Here is a 20,245-nt window from a genome sequence, read left to right as displayed (position 1 = left end):
CAGGGAGCTAACCTTCTAACATGAGAGTAAGTGTGTAAGTAATGTAAGGAACTAATGTGTAAGTAACTTGATACATACCCAATGCAGACAGGGGAGTTGGAAGGGGAAGGCACTAAGAGCTGGGGGAAGCCAGAAAGGAATTCTACAGCAAGTCATATTTGAGTTGAATTTTAAAGGAAGACAGGAGGTGGAGAGGAAGAGGAAAGGCATGGGGGCAAACAGTGCAAAATCCCGGAGTCAAGGAATGGACATGGGTTTGAAACAGCAAGGAGGCCACTCTTGTGGCAGAAAAAGCATATTAGGACTGGGAAGGGAGGAAGGGGCCAGGTTAAGAAGAGTTTAAGATGCCAAACCCAGGTTTCGCTATTTGAGGTTGGAGGTGACAGGGGGCTCGTAAAGCTGCTAAAATGGGGAAAGGGGTTTATATTGTCAGACCCACACTTTAGAAAGACCACCATGGCAGCTTAGCTGAGTGGAGGATGGAGTGGGAGGGAAGAACAAGGCTCAGCTTTTGTTAGGAGAACCCTGCCACGGAAAGAAGTCATCTTTGGAGTGGGCAGCCATGGAGGAGAAAGCTCTCTTTAGTAGGGACCTTTACTTCCTCTGGGCACAGTGACATCATGAGTCACGTCCATCAATAGACATTTATTTAGTGTTTACTTTGTGTCAGTTATGGTGCTAAGTGCTGGGAATACAAAAAAAAAAAGGATCTGTTCTCAGGGTGCTTACATTATAATGGACAAGGACCTTGGTATTCAGCTGGATTATGAGTAGAAAGACCCAGGGAAAAGTAATTCAAATGTTCACATTCTTTGACTCAGAGATCTCACTGCTGATCAAAGAGAAAGGTCCTATGTCTGCCAAAATATTCATAACAGCATTTTATGTGATAGCCAAAAAACTGGAAACACAGTGGCTGGGGGATAGGAGACCAAACTATGGCAGAGAAATACAAACCCGGACATTACTGAGATGTAAGGAATGGTGACTACGAAAGATTCAGAAAACCTTGAAAAGACTTGTACAAACTGATGCAAAATAGACAAGCAGAAACAAGAACACAACACACACACTGACTTTCACGATGTAAATAAACAAGTAAAACAAAGCTACACATTATAATGACCAATTTTGGCACTAAGATGGAATACAAAAATAAGATATGACAAAATAGAATTAGAATGACCAATCGCCATTTGTCGTTGGGGTGGTGGGAGACTAAGGGTGCGGAATGCTCCAGATGTCAGTCACAGCCAGGTAAATTTTGCTTGACTCATTTATTTTTCTTCCCCCCCAGGGAAGGCTCCTTTGGGTGGAATGAAGGGGGCATATTCAGAAGTGACTGTGATATATTGAAACAAAAGACTTCAATGGAATTTAACAATAGAAAATGACCAAAGAGCCATTTAGGATTCAACGTGATAATGATAATGATGGTGATAACACAAACAAACCACAAGAGACAGTGGAATCTTTCAGCTGCTTTAAACTCCACTAAAGGCTGTTGGATTGGATTGGCCTGGCCATGGGAGAGGTGGGAGATTCCTACCCTTCTTCCCAGGATCTGGTTGATGGCTGCGCTCTCTTTCAGGGTACACTCAGCGACCACCTTGGCCCTCATTTCCTTCATATACAACATGAAGGCATTAAGAGGCTTCTTCACGTGGGGCTTTTTTTCTTCTTCCTTTTTCACCGTCACTGGGGATTTCCTGAGAACAGATGGGATTGGATAACATCTGGTAATCCTCACTGACCCATCCTTGGGGATGGCCTGTTCACTCCTCTGCCTTGACCTCTAGAGTCCCTAGGAATGGGGAAGTGAAGAGAAAGCTGGAGGCATAGCTCCTATCACTTCCCAACGGCTATTGTGGCCCCCATGAGCGGTGTGTCTACCATTCTCTACCAGCTATGGCAGTGGAACAGTGGAAAGAGGAACAAATTTGGGGTCACTAGGCGTGGGTTTATATCCTGTCTCTGTCATTGGCTACCTCTGTTACTTTTGGCAAGTCAGGTAAATTCTCTGGGCCTGTCTGTTGAGTGGTGTTGGGTGACATCATTTGGAATGTTTCTTCTAGCTCCCACATTTTATGGTAGCAAAACACTACCTACTCTACTGAAGGGTACAAAGAGTCCTCTGATGTCTCTGGGAAAAGGTCCAGAACGGAGGGGATGGAACATAAAAGAGTACAAGTAAACTATTTCCAAGAGAGGAAACCTAGGGAATAGTTGTCTGTATTGTTTTGACCTCCCAAGTTCCCTTTCCTATCACATCATAGTCAATGCACTGGGGGATGGGGAGAAAACCCGAAAAAACCAAAACTTCCTCACTCCTCGCTGGTGTAAGGATTACTTACGCGCTCACGGATGGGCTCATAGTGGGGGGTGTGGGTTCCTGTTTGACGATGGGTGAGACGATGGCCGGATGGGGGATCCCTGATGTGGGCAGACCATGGTGGGAAGGGGCCACCATGTGTGGAGAGAACCGACTTGAAACCAAACTGTAGGGAAACAAAAGATAAGAAAAGCTAGGAGCTCAGGGTTAAACCCGGGAAACTAGTCAGTTCCAAGCCTTCAGTCAGAAACCACCCTTAGCCGTAGGGCATGAAAAAATAGCTCTGCTAGGACGAGGTGGAGGAATGGGGAAGCTGAGCTCCTCCCCAGAGAGAGAGAGATGCCAGTTCATTCCGTCTACACAACCCACCCTAGGTTAGCTCTAGACATAGAAGGGTAAGAGAACATTGAGAAGGTAAGCTCCAAGGATCAGAGAAAGGAAGAAAGGGAGGGTGGGAAGAAGGCAGTCTGAATCAACAAGCATTTATTATGCACTTACTGTCCACCAGGCGCCCTGCAGGGAAAAAGGGATACAAAGAAAGGCAACAAAATGACCTCTGCCCTCAATGCTCACATTCTAACTGGGAGACAACTTCCAGGTAAGACAGATACAATGTAAATGGAAAGTAATCACAGAGGGAAGGGCCTCTTGCAGAAGTGGGCTTGAAAGCAGCCTGGGAAATCAGGAGGCAGGGCATTTCAGGCATGAGGGATAGCCAGTGCAAAGGCGAGGAGATGCGAGATGGAGGGCCCTGACTGAGGAGCTACAATGAGGCCAATGGAGCTAGATGGAAGGGCCAAGAGAGAGCAGTAGAAGGCTTAGGAGGAAAGAGGTGAAAAACAACAGAGGGTCAGAGAAAAATCAAGAATACAGCATCTCTTAAGTTCCTTGTGTGTTTTGTTGTTCAATTGTGTCCAACTCTTCATGACCCCATTTGGGGTTTCCTTGGCAAAGCTACTGAAGTGGTTGGCCATCTCTACTTTTACAGATGAGGAAACCGAGGCAAACAGGGTTAAGTAACTTGCCCAGTGTCACAGAGCTAATATAGTGTCTAAAGCCAGACAAGAACTCAGGAAGATGAGTCTTCCTGACTCCAGGCCCAGCACTCCATCTGCCGTGCCATGTAGCTGCCCCTTCACAGTATCAAGATACCAGAAAAGAAACAGTTGCTGCCCTCATTGCATTAGAGTGAAAAGACATTCACACAAGAAGAAGAGAGGAGAGAAGGGGGAAATAAGGTGTGAGGACCAGAAGAAGGCGAGGCAAGCAGAGGGTCAGGTGGAAGAAGGGTGAGGGCCATTGAGATGAGGAAGGGAGGGACACAAGGAGAAGGTGTGATGGCAGAAGGCCTGCAGCAGATGGGAGGGGATGGTCCATGAATCAGTGTGTAGGGAATATGGAGGCCACTGGGAAGGAAGCAGGAGGGTGAGAGGGGAAAGGAAGGAGGCATGACAGTGAGGGGTCAGGGTAGGAAGGAGACAGGAAGCAAAGTCTAAGGATTAGGGGGAGTGCTAATCACAGGAGAGGAATCAGAGAGTTAGAAGGAAGGGGGTATGAGGGTCAAGTTTCCTGGTAACCCAGCATGGGCTTCTAGCTATATTCCCTTTGCTGTTGAGAGGAGCATTTCAGAAAGAATGATTCCTAAAGCAATGGAAAGAATTCTACACAGGGAGGTGGAGGATGTGGGTTTAAATTCTGGTACTGCCCCTACTGCCCCTTACTACCTATATGACATTGGGCAGGTCACTTAATCTTTCAACTGTCCTAGGTAATTTTTAATGCCTATAAGCTGAGAGAAGGTGCTGACGTACATTGGCATAGAGTTTTCTCTGTACCAGTTAAATCACAGGTCTGTTCCTATCATCATCCCTTTCACTGGAGCCAGGTGTCACACAGCTAGTAAGTGTTATGTGTCTGAGGCTGGATTTGAACTCAGGTCCTCCTGAATCCAGGGCCAGTGCTCTACCCACTGCGCCACCTAGCTGCCCCCTAGAGAAGAGTAACTTGGAAGGGGATAATCCCCCTTCTCTGGGTGCCAGCCCAGCCAGAAAACTTACCTGGACATTGAGGCATTCATGGCAAGGGCAGGGTACGGGTGCCGGAAGCCGCCAGGAGGGATGGAGTACATTGGCTGTCCTTGCCTGTTAAATGTCAAAAGCAAGGAAATCTTATCGGTGTATTAAGAAAAGTGGAGGCTGATAGGAGAAGGGAGGGGGAGAAAGAGTAAAGAGGGCTGGATTCTGGCAGAAAAGGGGAGGTGAGTCCCCAAAGATGGAAGAGAGGAGTGGCATCTCATCAACCCTTATACTGTCTGAGATGAAGATGGCCAGGAAGATTATACTCTGGATTATATACTGGATATAGAGTATATGTACTATATATTCTCTCTCTCTCTATATATATATCACACACACACACGCAGAGTATACTGGACTATACTCTAGGGTACCCCTCCTAGGTGGTCTGTTCCTGAGGTAGGTTAGTACAGGTGACCATGCTGTTTAGTGGCTGGGGGAAGAGAGAAGGGAGAGGTTACAATCTTCCTTACTGTGGGACAAGCCAGCCCAGTGGATGGGGGATCTGACCAACAGCTCCAGGAGACAGCGGGTAATAAGGTGACAGCTCAGCGGGGTGAGGTGGCCTGGGGATTCCTGCTTCAAAAGAAAGACTCATTACACGGTGCCCTGGCTCATCTCCTAAAGCCCTGTTAGACCCCACCAGATTTCCTAGTATCCCCCTTCATTTTTATCACAATAAATAATCATAATAGCTAGCATTTATATGGTCGTTTGCTGTCCTTCATTCAAAATGATATCACTATGTTAGAGTTAAGTTACAGTGTGTCCAGCTGTGGCTGATCAGACCAATATGGGCTCGGAATGCTCTACCATAGGTCGGGCACAAATAGTATGTGAACAATTGGGGTGGATGCTCTAAATTTGCACATGTCTCATTTCTTTTGAGCCACATCAATTCTGCTTTGCTCACAGAGCACAGTACTTTCTCTGATGAGGGCACGTCATGCTGCACTCCTGTGCCAGTGTCTCTCACACAATTAATTCCAAAGCATTTATATAATTGATTTAAGGTTTACAAAGTGCTTTACAAGTTATCTCATTTGATTCCCAAAACAATCCTCTGAGGTAGGTGCCTCAGTTTCCCATCTGTAAAATGAAGGAGCTGGATTAGATGGCTTCTGAGGTCCCTTCCAGCTTGATCTAGGATCCTATTCATGGTATGACTGCAAAATAGCGATGATACTAACAGTCATTTACATAGCCCTTTAAAGGCAGCAAAGTGTTTTACGCAGCCTATCTCCACGGAGGCTTATAACAAGCCAGCAAAATTGTTAGCATGGATCTGATTATCCTCATTTAGGGTTGAAAAGAAAAGTTAAATGACTAGTCCAGGGTCCCACAACCAGGAAATGTCTGAGGCAGGACTGAAACTCAGTTTTCTAAGAACAATATTCTATCCACTATACCAGTCATTGAGTCAGTCAATAACAAATTATTAAGCACCTACTATGTGCCAGGTACTGTGCTAAGAGCTGGAGATACAAAGAAAGACAAAAGACAACCCTGCCCTAAGGGAGTTCCTAATTCAATGTGGGGGACAACATGTAAACAATTATGTAGAAATGCCATACTGAGGCAGCATGGGTAGAAGGGTCTCCTCACTGAGAATTCATGACTGATGAAATCGTAGGTCCAGATTAAACAATGGTGTAATGTCACTGTACGAATCGGTGTGGAGACTCTTACATGTATGAAAATTGAATTTGGGGGTAAAATAATTTCTCGGAACTGCTGCCCCTCCTAAGCACAGGGATCATCTACCCCCTCTCCCCAAAAGCTGAGGGTAATTCTGAATTAAAGGGAAGGACAATTTTATCACAGGCAGGTCTGTTGCCAGGAAGGCAGACTGACCCCAACAGAATGGAAGAGACAAGTGGCTGGAAGACAAAGGCCTACTGGCTTCCATGTCCAGGAGGTCACACAGTAGGGACGCTTCAGTGGAAAAGGCACCAGCCCTGGCACTGACTCACCTGTCTTTGGATCGATCTCTGGGGAGAGGTGTGCAGGTGGGGAGCCAGGGGAAAAGTGGTCGTTGCTGTAGGTGATGAGGGGAGTCAGTGGGTGCATATGGTGAGGATGCTGGACCACAGGAACTTTGTTGGACTGAAAGACAAAGAGAAAAAAAAAAGAACAGATGAATTCCAGGCAAGGGAGAAGGGAAAGGGAGGTACTCATTGTGGTCTATGAAACAACCTGTCTTCCTGCCTTCCTTCCTTCATGCAGCAAGCATTTATTGAGTGCTTACTATGTGCCAAGCTTTGGGCTAAGCACCAGTAACACTAAACCAAGATTAAACAGTCCCTGAGCTCAAAGAGCTCCCATTCATTCTAGTGGGGAAAGGAATGGCCCTTTGGCCCCAGGCTTATCTCCACCAGACAATCAGCCCACCAGCCAGCATTTTCAGGAAGCCTACTGTGCACTCAGTCCTGTGCTAGGGGCCATGGGGGTGGGTGGAGGAGATCCAGAAGGGAAAGAAAATGAAGCATAAGAGCTTCCAATCCTGTTGTGTAGATACACTTTACACAAGTAGAACAACTAGAGGACAGTAAGGACTTTGCACAAAGACTCTCAGATAAGTGCGGACTTGTTAAGTATCAAGTTGGGGTGGGGCATGGGAGTAAAAGACAGAAGGAAGAGGAGTCAGGAACTGTAATGTTAGCTCCGCTGAGAGAGCCATGGGCTGTCGCCAAGAATCACAAGGCAAACATTGTGCAATGACTAGTATTGATAAACTGAACCCTTCCCAGCAATACAAGAATGTAAGACATCTCCAAAGGCCTCGCGATGGAAAATGCTGTCCACATCCAAAGGAAGAACTATGGAATTTGAATGCAGACTGAACATACTATTTGCTATTTTTTTTTCTGCTGTGTTTTGTTTCCTCTTTCTGGTGGTTCCTCCTATTGGTTCTAATTCTTACTTACAACATCACTAATGTGAAAATATGTTTAATAGGAATGTATATGTATAGCCTGTATTAGATTGTACGCTGTCTTGTGGAGGGTGGTGGTGAGGAAGTGGGAGAAAAAGTTTAAACTCAAAAGCATATGGAAGTGATTGTTGATAAATCAAAATTAATTAATTAAAAAAAATTTTAAAAATCACAAGGCAAGAAACAAAAGCCAAGTTGTCCTGAAGTCCAACACACTCGAACCCTCTTGGGACAGCATAAAGGGTTTTTAGGATTGCTGGATGACTTTCTGCCCTACAGTGGGCAGCAAGGAAGTGCTGCGGATAGTTTTGAGCCTGAAGTTAGGAAGACTCCTGAGTTCAAATGTGACCTCAGGCACTTCCTAGCTGTGTGACCTAGGTCAAGTTACCTGTTTGCCACAGTTTCCTCATCTGTAAATGAGCTAAAGAAGGAAATGGCAAACCACTGCACTATCTCGGCCAAGAAAACCCCAACTGGGGTCACAGAGAGTCGAACATGACTGAAACGACAGCAACAGTTAACAGCCACAACATGTCTCGTCACCCCTGTTCAAGTTCCCCCTTCTCTCCTCTCTGCCCTGTCTCACTGTAGAGAGATTTCCATCGTTTATTCTTCATCCTTTCATTAGATTTTCAATTGCTTGTATGTCAGTTTCCTTTTAGGTATCATCGCACTTACATTATTGTCAGCTCCTTGAGGGCAGGGACTGACTTTTGACTCTTTTTTTATCCTTAGCACTTAGCACAGTGCCTGGCACATAGTAAGTGCTTAAGATATGTTTATTAATCAATTATATTATTCTAATGGATCCTGCTTATTTCTGATACCCTGAATCAGTTCATATAAATCTTCAGATGGTTTTTTAACGGTCATTTCTTAAATCACAATAAATTTTCAAACTAATTCTTTATTATAAACTTGATTGCCATCAAATCCCCAAACATTTGAGTAATTGAATAAAATAAAAAGATTATACATTTAACCACAAACTCCAATCTATTTAGAGTTTGATGAAAGAAAAAAAAAGTACGTGTCTAAGCTTGTTCCTAACAAAGAAATAAGAAAAGGTAGAAAACTTCTTTCTTCTTTAAAGAGGTGGAGGACAATGGGACACTGTATACATGTTAGAATTTTTCAACATGCAAGTTGGTTAGTTTCACTGAACTGATTTTTTCTGTTTGAAAAGTTCTTGGGTCTAGCACAATGTCTGGTATGGAACTGGTGCTTAATAAATGCTTGCTGATGAAACGAATAAGAATTTTTTTTTGTCCAAGGAACTGTCCTAGGTGCTGGCTTACAAAGCTAAAAGTGAGGAACTTCTGCCCACCTAGAGCTTAACTTAAATTCTTTGAAAACAGATGTTAGGTGCCTATTAGTATAGTTCCAGGATCAGGATTTACCTTATAGGGCATTATGTTTTAAGATAACTGTTTTCTGGAAAGCCTCATATGGCACAGTGATTAGGGTAAGGGACCTGAAGTCAGGATGATGTAGGTTTAGTTCAATCTGGCTTCAGACACTAATGGCATGACCCTGGGCACATCACTTAATCTGCTTGCCTCAGTTTCCTCATCTGAAAAAAGGGAATACTAATAGCACCTCCTTCCCGGTTAACTGTGATGATAAAATAATAATATTTGTACAGTGCCAGACAAACCATAAAGTACTCTATTAATATTAGCTATTATTATTATTATTATTACATTTATTGCTTTTTTTGTTTTTGTATCTTCATTTGCAAAGATATACCTCCAAACGTGTAACAAAGGCTAAAGAAGAGAGGAACAAAGGAAAGGTTTAATAAAACCAGCCAGTAGTTCCACTAAGGCCCCAGGATCTGACTGGAGGCTCCACACCCATAATTTGCTCCCTAGGCCAAGAAAGCAGGGAGGGGAACCCATTATATTTACATAGAAAAGAATGTCTCAGGCCGTCCCGGAACTGGGCTCCGAAAGAGGATGTCCTAAGGAGAAACTGAACCTCAGACTTGTTTTCCTTGGGGTTGTTTGTACAGGGTAAGCAATGGGAACTGATGAATGATTGACTAAGGGTGTGCCGACTGGCCTTGGGCCAGACAAGTAAGCGGAGGAATAGAATGGAAGAAGGAAACCGGGATCTTACGAGATCAAGTGATGTGTGCCTAGAGTTACAGAACCAAGACAGCCCCGTGCAAAGCCACAGCTGAGCTCTGGCAGATTCCAGGTTGCCTCTCATCTAAAAGATGAACCGGGGGCTGATTCCTCCACTAGGAAGGTAACTTAGAAGATCTGGAGGAAGAAAAAACCCAATGAGTTCCTTTAGGATGATTGTCAAATGACAAAAATATGTGACTTAACGCCACTTCCAGGACATAAAACTTTAGTCACACACAAGTCCAGAAATGGTTGATTGTAGGGATTTTAGCCTCCACTAGATGGCGGCAATGACCAAGGCACAGAAAGGCAAGTCAGCAAAGATTTGTTAAGTGCCTGCCTAATACATTTGAGGTACATAGGACAAGGCCAGGCTAGATAAGCCAAAGATCCCCGCTCTCAAGGAGCTTATTGATCTAGCAGGGTCATAGGGTCATTGATGCAGAGTTGAAAGAGTTAGAGTCATCAGGCAGGAGGTGAAAGCAATAGCTGAAGGATTCGTAGGACATCTGAATTCAGATTACTGAATGCTAAATAATTATAAGGAGGAAGCTTGGCCAAGGAGCCAAGAAAAGCCAATTCATTTCTCTTCCTGCCTTGAAGAGGCTGATGGGCTGTTTTGCTGAACTTTGTTCCCCTTCATAATTTTATTTTTATTATATCATCCATCCATCCTTCGATCACTCTCCATCCATCCATTCATTTATCTATTGGTGACTGGGGAAGCTAGGTGATGCAGTGGATTGGTGCTAGACTCACAAGTCAGGAAGGCCAGAGTAAATCCTGCCACAGACACTTACTAGCTGTGTGACCCTGGGCAAGTCACTCACTCTCTGCTTGCCTTAGTTTCCTCAACTGTAAAATGGGGATAATAACAGCACCTGCCTCCCAAGGCTGTTGTGAGGTTCCTGTTTAGTCTCTTTTCTGTCTGATTCCTGGGAAGCTCCATTTTTTCCTAGTTCCATCCTGTTTCTGCCCTTCAGCCAAACCAGAGCTCTGACTTTAAAATCCCCTGATCCCAGAGTAAGCAAAGTATCTTGGCTCTGTTCTCCAGGTCTCACCTTTGAGTTCAGGGCAGACATTTCTGAAAGGCCTCAAGATAACCTCAACAGTGGGAGTCTACAGGTCATTTCTTGGGAAGTGAGGAGAGGAAAACGAACAAGCATTTGTTAAGTACCTACTATGTGCCAGGCACTGTGCTTTGCAAATATTATTTCATTTGATCCACATAATAACCCTGCAACATGGGTGCTATTATAATCCCCAGTTGAGGAAACTGAGGCAGAAAGAGGTTAACTGACTTGCTCAGGGCCATATGGCTAATAAGTGTCTGAGGCCAGATTTGAACTCAAATCTGCCTGAGCGCAAGCCCAGCGCCTTAACCACTGTGCCACCCAAGTGTCTCTTGGCAGAAACTATTACCCTCTTCCAGCTTATCCTCTTAGCTGCTTATTTAAGATCAATCTTCAGTATGTCTCTTGACTTTCCCTACTGTTTGCTCACCTTTCTAGTCTACTGTCTGATGGTTAAAGCATTACAAATAACTTAACTCTTCCAAACATTAATTTTTGTGGAAGACTCAGACAGCAATGATCTGTCTACAGAATTTCCAGGAAAGACAAATGTGATGGAGAGGAACTATTTGTCACACAATGTCACTTGAGTATTTATTATATTACATGTGTTGTACTGAGTGATTTAAAATAAAATGACTTCTATTCTTGGCCAATGTATCCTATGCAAGTAGATGGCCCAGTTTATTAAAGTCCTTTCTAGCCTGAGCTAGGACAGAATCTCCAGAATTAGAAAAGTCCCCAGGGGTCATCTAGTCTAACTCATATCTAGAAAAGAACCTCCATTAACCCTAGTCCTCTGCTATGAAGACCTCAAAGGAGGGAGAGCCCACCACTGATAAGAATGGCCCAATCCATTAGCGAAGTCAAACAAACCAGGAGTAAGAGGTGAGCTAATGGGTCTCTGGGCACATAGGTAGATCATGGCTGAAGCAGTACCCCAAAGAAACTGATAAGCCTATTGGGTCAACAGGCATTTTGCCAACCTCCAAAGAAGAAAAAGATGGAAAAGCTTTCCCAAATACCATCTGGATCGTGCCAACCAGGCACAGCAGGATACCTCATTCTTTAAATATTACTTACCGATGTGACGGCTTAGCTGAAAAGACAATCTAAAAGTAATTCGGCATTAGGGGAGGCAGTGGGGTACAATGGAAAGAACGCTGGACCTGGGTTCATGACCCGTCCCCGTTATTCATTTGATGGGTGACCTTGAGCAAATCACTTCACTAGTTTCCTCATCTGCAAAATGAGGGCAGTGGGGTTGGACTATATGGCCTCTCAGGTCCCTTCAAGCTCTCAGCCGCAGATTCTATGATCCTCGGTAATTACTGCATTACGAAACATCAACACACCCAATTTGCACAAGCACAGTTTCAATGTGGAGTTGCCAAGAAAGAGCCAAACAAAATCAGCCGCCTCGATCCATCATTCTGGATAGCCCGAGGATGCCACAGCACGTGTGACCTTGGCAGTCAATTGCTTGTTGCAGAAAGCCATTAGTGACTCTCTAAGGCAGCTCGGTGGATAGAGCGCAGGGCCATGAGTCAGCAAGACCTGATCTCAAATTTAGCCTTCGACGCTCACTAGTTGTGTGACTCTGGGCAAGTCCCGTAAACTCTCTCAAATTCTGTTTCCTCAACTACAAAATGGCACCTACCTCCCAGGGTGGTTGTGAGAATCATTGAGGTAATACTTGTAAATCAAATGAGATATTTATAAACTGATCAGCATAATTCCTGGCACATAGTAGGCACCACAGAAATGCTAATTATGATGGTGAAGATAATGATGATAAAGAAGAAGACCTAATACTTATCCATAAAATAGGAATGACTCCATTTGAACCAACCCAGGACAGATAGTGCTAAGAAGGATTTAGCTGGGAAACCAGTCACACAGGGGTCTTGAACTCACATCAGATGAGCTGATTGTCCTGAGGGAGATTTCAATGTATGCATAAATAGCAACACTTATATGTGAAGAAATAGAACTGGATCAGAATAGATAGTTACAGGAAAGTTCAACTGTTGTTCAGAAAGTATGCCCTGCATAGGATAGTAGCTATTAGCAGCTCTAGGGTGCCAGAGCGCACAGAGTCCTGGACTTAGATCAGGGTGACCTGAGTTCAAATCTAGGCTTCAATGATAAAATGGGGATGATCATAGCACCCACCTCTCACAGGGTTGTTATGAGGATCAAAAGAGGTAATATTTTTAAAGTGCCTTGCAAACCTTAAATTGTTATATAAATGCTAGCTATTATTATTATTATTATTATTATTATTATTATTATTATTATTTTTATTATTGTCATTCTTGTTCACTCATTTTTCCAACCTTGTCCAATTCTTCCTGATCCCATTTGGGATTCTCTAGGCAGAGATAGTGGAGTGGTTTGCCATTTCCTTCTCCAGTTCATTTGACAGATGAGGAAACTGAGGCAACCAGGGTTAAGTGACTTGCCCAGGGTCACACAGCTAGTAAAGTGTCTGAGGCCAGATGTGAACTAAGGAAAATGAGTTTTCCTGTCTCTAGTCTCGGCACTCTATCTACTGTGCCACCTAGCTGCCCCATACAACTCTGGAAGGCAAATATTATTATCATTCCAGTTTCACAGACTGCCAGTCAGTGAGGTTAAATGACTTGCCCAGGGCCACATTCAGATCATAAACATCTGATACAGGATTGGAACCTAGGCCCTCTTGTCAACTATGATGCCTTACCATGATGCCTCTGAAAACTGGCTCCCATTTCGATGACACTTTTAAGGGTTACCAAACACATACAACCACCTCGAGAGGGAGGTGCATCGATTATTGTGGGGGCTGCTCTAGATGCTGAAAGCCACCCATCTTCTACTAGGTACCAGCTCATCTAGTCAGAGGCCAGGTAAGGAGCTGTCCTTTGTCCTACTGAGAAGGTGCCAATGGGCTATGTATCTCCCCTGAAGGGGAAGGTTTGCACAGACAACACTTCCAAACAAACTTTCCAATAAGCTAAGCTCATTTAATGGGGGTTGGGCAGGTGGAACGCCACTGAATAAAGTCCTTTATACTGTCTTGAAAATGAGCAAAGGGAAGTGTGGAGCATCCTGTGTTCCATGGAGTGGATGTTACAGCTAATAGGCACTGTGTTCTTAAACAGGTCTGTCTTCCTCTTAACCAATCAGATTCTTCATCTACACCTCTGGAATCCTGGATGTTCATCTAAAAATGAACAATTGTTTAAGAAAGTAGGTTCAGTGGTAAATAGAGTGCTGGACTGGAAGTCAGGCATATCTGCAATCCAGGGATGGAAACTTAGTGACTGTGTGACCCTGGGAAGTAACTTCTTTCTGCCTCATCTATAAAATGGGGATAATAGCAGCACCTGCTTCCCAGGGTAAATTGTTAAGATAATAATAATAATAATGATGATGATTAATATTAATAATAATAATAATGATAGCTAACATTTATATGGGGCCTATTACGTGCCACATACTTTGCTGAACCCTTTACAAATCACTATCTTATCTGATCCTTACAACAAAACCCGGGGAGGTACGTGGTCTAATTATGCCCATTTTACAGATGAGGAAACTGAGGCAAACAGAGGTTAAGTGACTTGCCCAGGGTGACACAGCTAGTATTAAATGAGATGACACATATGAAAGTGTTCTGCAACTGTAAGAGCAATATAAATGCTACGCTTTCTATTTGTCAAAATAAAACATTCAAGTGACACAGATCCTCTGGAGGAATTCTAACCCTTTCCACAGAATTTGGAAGATTAATCCTGAGGTCATCACCATTCAACAGTCCCAGCACTGAGGGTCTCTTGACCGTGTCTAGGCAGGGCTTCTCCAAATGCTGTCTGGAAGCATCCACCTGACAAGTGGAGGGGATATAGACCCTGGATTCAGAAATGCCTAGATTGGAGTCCAGGCCTATCATCTGACCTTCTGCATCTGTTAAAATAGGGATAATAATATTCATAGCAGCTATTCTCACAGGGCTAGTCAGAGAATCAGAGGAGGTCCAGCTAGGTAACACCTTGTGCTATATTCTCTTGTTGTGCTAGTAGGGGAGTAGAATCCCGGACTTGGAGTCAGGAGACCCGAGTTCAAATCCTGCCCCAGACTCTTACTAGCCCTGAGATCCCTTGAAAACACTTAACCTCTTTGAGTCTCAGTTTCCTTATCTATAAAATGGGGATAATAATAATAGTACCTACTTCCCAGGATGGTAGTGAGGATAAAATAAGGTATTTGTAAAGTACCTTACAAATCCTAAAGTGCTATGTAAATGCTTCTTCTTATTATTAATGTAAAATAATCAAAACATTTACTAATTAATTAGTAAAATATGCCACATTAATATATTGTAATTGTTCAGTTGTTTTTCAGTTGTGTCTGACTTTTCATGACCTTTTTTGGAGTTTTCTTGGCAAAGATACTGGAGTGGCTTGTGAAGTTCTCTCCAGCTCATTTTACAGATAAGTAAACTGAGGCAAACAGGGTTAAATGACTTGCCCAGGTCACACAGCTGGTAAGTGTCTGAAGCTACATTTGAACTCACGTCCTCCTGACTTCAGACTTGGCACTCTACCCACTACACCACGTATCTGCCCCACAATATAATTATATAAGTAGAAATAATCATACCATATGTAAAAATATAATCAATAAAATATGAACTCTGCAAAGACAGAGACAATGACATTTTTTTTGCCTTTGTAGCCACAGCTCCTAGACCACCCCCCAGCCTCCCCAAACACCCCCCCCGATTTAATTGTTATAGAGTTCCTGATGAGAGATGCCACAGGTGAAGATTTTCATCTTTCAGTGTTTTGGGGCTGAAGAGTGGGAGTGATGAGAAGCTAAGTGACTTGTCTCAGATTATCTAAGCACCATGTGTTTGAATGGGACTCGGACCAAGGTCTCAAAGAAGCCAGCTGGTTATCTAACAAGCCTTGCCGCCCAATACAGAGTAGATATTTAATACATGTTTCTTGGATGAAATAATATACATGGAAAGTGTGTTGGAAACGTTGGAGCATTACATCAATTTCTGTTATTATTATTACTATTGTTTTAGGCACAGTCACAACGAGGTGGCAGTTTAACAAAATGCAAACACAAATTTAACATCAACAAGAAGCTTCTGCCCCTTATGAGCTGACAATGAAAAGCACCAAGCTTCCCCAGGAGACAAACCCTCAGGGATGCCCTTTACAAAGATATTGAGGCACGTGGGAGAATGACGGGGGAGTGGATTGGGAAGATTATATGGGAAAGGAAGAGTAGCTGACTCCATGGCCTTCTGAATTATTTTGGGTGAACATAGAAAGGGTTGTCAGCTTGAAATAACCATCTCAAGAGCAATGGCCACATCTCAGACAATGCTGGGCCCTTGGCAAAGCTGAGCCCCCTTCACTCAGAGCCCAGGGCAGCTCCCTTATTTCACTCAAGGTGAAGAAGGCAATAAACCTCAGTCTTGGCAGAAAGACCGAGTGGGCAGGGAGAGGATGGTCCCAGACTCAGTGCCAAGAGTTCTCTGTGATTAGGCACAGGATGGGAATGAGGTGTCCTGCCCCTCACTCCAGAGGGAGATTAGGGGAAGGACCCTAAAGGTATTACTGAGTTTCAGAAACTAGATTTGGCAATATAGTGACACCCAACTTAGCCAGGTCCTGCCAGGGCAGCTAGGTAGTATAGCAGACTTGACATTAGAAAGACAGGAGTTCAAAACCTGCCTCAGACACTTGCAGGTTCAGGGACCATGGTCAAGTGGCTTAACCTCTTCCAGCCTCAGTTTCCCCATCTGCAAAAGGCGAGTAGTAAGAACAGCAGCTCTCTCACAGGGTCAAATGAAGTGATGCATGTAAAGTGCTTTGTGACCCTTCAGAGCTCGATGAATGTTAGTCGTTCTTATCCCTGACCAATCATTCACCTCCTTGATTCCTTTGATGTTAGGCCCTGGTCCTGCTCCTCGTAATCCTCTCTCCTCAGGTTTATAGTTACGGGCTTTCCCAATCTGGCCCTAACCTACCCTTTCAGCCATATTACCCATCACTGTTAGGCTGAGGCAAACTGGCCTTCTTCCTCTTCCTCCCACCCACCACTCCATCTCCTGCCTATGCACCTTTGTACATGCTGCTCCCCACACCTGGAATCCTCCTCTTCCTCATCTCCATCTCTTAGGGGTCTCAAGCCTCAATCTCCTTTGTGTCACCTTCTACATGAAGCCTTTCTTCATCCCTCTTCTCTCCCCCAATAGTGCCTTCCTCCCCAAAATTATCTATAACTTTAACACCCATACTGATGTTAACCTCCCTAACCACTCCACTCCATGGTCTTAAATTCTATGGCTTACCCTGTCATTCCTCCTTAGCCATGCAGGGGGATGGTCACACCTGGGATAACTGCTGTTCAGTCATTGCAGTCTCTTCGTGACCCCGTTTGGGGTTTTCTTGGCAAAGATAGTAGAGTAATTTGTCTCCCTTCATTTCCCCTTCCTTTCCATCCTAGTGAAGCAATTCAATTCTACACTTCTTCTATTACCTTGGCACCTTATCCTATCACTACACTCTCCTCTTACCAAACCTCAGACCTGGATTATTCCCATTATCCCATTATCCCTCCTCTGCTTTTACAAATGTGGGGCTGAACAGAGCTGGAGGAAGTAACACAACCATGCTGACTGCATACATGATCAATTCATGCTATCCAGCCTTAACTGGTCCTTCACTGCAGCATGGCAATGCTTTTACTCATGCCTAATTCTCTATCTCATTCCCTACAAAAGCTATTCCAAGCCTTCTCTCCTTAAGCCTTCCATACCTTTCCATATCCCCTCTTTCCACTGAGGACCTCACCTCTTAACTTTACCGAGAAAACTGAGAGCATTCACTATGAGTTCCTTCTCCCCTTCTCTTCATTTTAAAACCTCTTGAGATTCCTTTTTCCTTTCCCCATCAAGGCCAACCCCTCTCCATTGGCCCTGGATCTCGGCCACTCCTATCTTGGCCAACAGATTGCAAACTGAATTAGTCCTTCCTGTCCCCTCTAATCTCCAATCTCTTATCTACTGCCCTCAGAAATGTCCAACTGTTGCCCAGGGCTGTAAATATATGTTACAGACCCCACCATCCTCTCAAACCATCACACTATGTCCTTCCTACCTTTCTCACTCAAACTTTTATGAAATTTTTTTCTACACTTGTTACTTTCTCTCATCTCGCTCTTCAACTCTCTGCCAGCTGGCTTCTAACATCATCATTCAACTGAAATTACTCTCTTCAAAGTCACCAAAGTTCTCAATGGCCAGACCCGATGGTTATTCTCAGTCCTCATCCTTCTCGCCCTCTCTCTGTGTTTTAGAAACTTGACATTTCTCTCCTTCTGCTGGACATTCTCTCCCCTCTGGGTTTTTCTGTCACTATTTTTTCTTGGTTCTGCTACTCAACTAAATGCCTCTTTTCAATCTCATTGGAAAGCTCATTCATTTCATGCCCCATAACTGTGGTTATTCCTCAAAGAGACTGTCCTGAGCCCTCTATACCATAGAGGGAAACTGTGGCCTTCTAAATCTTTAATGGCAGCCTTTTGACTGAATTCAAATTTTATAGAGCAAATTTTTTTTGTGCCTTTTGGATTCAGTCAAAAGGCCGCTCTTAAGGATTTAGAAGGCCACATGTGACTTTACGGCCAAAGGGTCCCCATCCCTGCTCTATACTCTTTCTTGGTGCCCTCATCAGATCTCATCTCTGCAGATGACTCACAGATCTATTTAACCCGTCCCAATTTCTGCCCTGAACTTCAGCCTTGCATCATTAAGTGACTACTGGACATTTCAAAGTGAACATTATGGAGACAGCTTTTTAAAAAACTTTAACTTTTTTTTCAATTAACAAGCTCCCCCCCATTGCAAAAAAACAAAAAACCTCATAGATATCTTAAACTCATTATATTGAAAACTGCCCTCATAATTTTTTCTCCTATCCCCATGCCTCTTCTTAACTTGCTTATCTCTGCTGGAGGCACTACTGTTCTTTCAGTCATTCAGATTCTTGACCATAGCATTATCTCAGAATTGTCACTCTCATTTACCCCAGAGATCTAATCATTTGCCAAAGCTTGCTGTCTCTACCTCACCAACATCTCTCACATCAATTCTCTCTTTTCACATGGCTACCAAGTGAGTTGAGGCCCTTATCACCTTGCACCCAGATTGCAGCAATATCCTCATTGATCTTTCTGCCTTAATTCACTTCCTAATCCAGTCCATCCTAGCCACTACTGCCAAAGACATTCTTCTTCATCTCATGTGTGATCACGGCACTCCTCAATCAACTTCCCTACTGCCTCTCAAGTAAAACATAAAATTCTCTGCTTACTTTTAAAGCCCTTAGACACAGGCCCCTGGTATTTTTAGCCTGACTATATAATTCAGCCTTTTGCACTGTGCGACCCAGTCAACTTGGCCTTCTCATCTCGTCTCAAAAGAATCTTCACTTCCCATCTCTATGATTTTGCACAGGCCATATGTGTTGCCTGGAACACACTTTGTCCTCACTTCCATCTAACAGCATCCCTCTTTCATTTCAGGACTCAGCATAAAGACTACTTTCTCTACAAGGTCTTTGCTGATCCCACCTGCTAGTGCCTTCCCTCCCAAACTTTTTTTGTCATCATTCAGTTGTGCCCAACTCTTCATGACCCCACCTGGGGTTTTCTTGGCAAAGACAATGGAGTAGTTTGCTCTCTCCTTCTGCAGTTCATTTTACAGATGAGGAAATTGAAGCAAAGAGGGTGAAGTGATTCACACAGTTAGTATCTGAGGCCAGATTTGAACTCAAGTCTTTCTGACTCCAGGGAAGCTAGGTGGCAAAGTGGATAGAGTCCTGGGTCTGAAGTCAGAAAAGACTCATTTTCACGAGTTCAAATCTGGCCTCAGACACTTACTAGGTGTGTGACGTCGGGCAAGTCACTTAACTCTGTTTGCCTCAGTTTCCTCATCTATAAAATGAACTGGAGAAGGAAATGGCAAACCACTCCAGTATCTTTCCCAAGAAAACCCCAAATGAGGCTACCAAGAGTCAGACATGACTGAAAAATGACTGAACAACAACATTTATCTTCTTTATATTTATTTTCTATGTACACATACATGTACTTGTCTTTCCTGATAAGCTCCTTGAAAACAAGAATTGTTTTATCCTTGTGTCTCTAATACTAGGTATGGTCCCTGGGACATGGTTGGTACTTAGGCTGGCTGACTACTGATTAAATTAACCTCCAATATTTACTCTTTCACCAAGTTTTGCTGATTTTTCGGGTGGGGGGGTTGATCAAAGGGTGGGAAAAAAACAGCTGGGGGTGATGAGTACAAGGAAAAACAAGAACTCTGCTCCTTCACCTGTGTTTTCTACGGACCGAACAATACAGAATTTCTCATGATCTACAGGTCATCACTTCCCCATCTGTGGACCCAGCAGGGAGGGCTGGCAAGCACACATTCTTCTTTTTGTTTACATCCACCCTCATTAGGAAAGGCCCACCAAGTCCTAGCTCTTACTTCACGAAGCCTTGCCTGACTACTTTAGTCCTTCATGATTTCTCATCCTTGAAAATCAACCGCCCTGAAGAATGTCAGCCACCAACTTTCCACACTTCCATCCAAGACCACTAGAGGGCACTCTGTGACAGCTGAA

At 43.8% G+C, this 20,245-nt stretch overlaps 1 protein-coding gene across 2 annotated transcripts in view; it reads right to left on the bottom strand.

Moving 5' to 3' along the window:
* Window positions 1–20,245, bottom strand: part of TCF7L1 (transcription factor 7 like 1) — a 221,445-nt gene that overhangs the window by 5,690 nt on the left and 195,510 nt on the right. Inside the window, exons 5-9 of one of the 2 annotated variants that reach the window (XM_020969505.2) lie at window positions 6,381–6,513; window positions 4,881–4,986; window positions 4,390–4,473; window positions 2,355–2,498; window positions 1,550–1,709 (exon numbers count right to left, since the gene is read on the bottom strand). In XM_020969505.2, coding sequence (XP_020825164.1) covers window positions 1,550–1,709; window positions 2,355–2,498; window positions 4,390–4,473; window positions 4,881–4,986; window positions 6,381–6,513 — 627 coding nt within the window. The remainder of the gene's footprint in view (window positions 1–1,549; window positions 1,710–2,354; window positions 2,499–4,389; window positions 4,474–4,880; window positions 4,987–6,380; window positions 6,514–20,245) is intronic. The other variant, XM_020969506.2, reaches the window with a different exon arrangement.

Source organism: Phascolarctos cinereus, unplaced genomic scaffold (genome assembly GCF_003287225.1).
Source record: "Phascolarctos cinereus isolate Bilbo 61053 unplaced genomic scaffold, phaCin_HiC Scaffold_2;HRSCAF=192, whole genome shotgun sequence".
NCBI lineage: Eukaryota > Metazoa > Chordata > Mammalia > Diprotodontia > Phascolarctidae > Phascolarctos > Phascolarctos cinereus.
The sequence above is the reverse complement of the archived record's forward strand: the minus strand, read 5'-3'. Positions and strand labels throughout refer to the sequence as shown.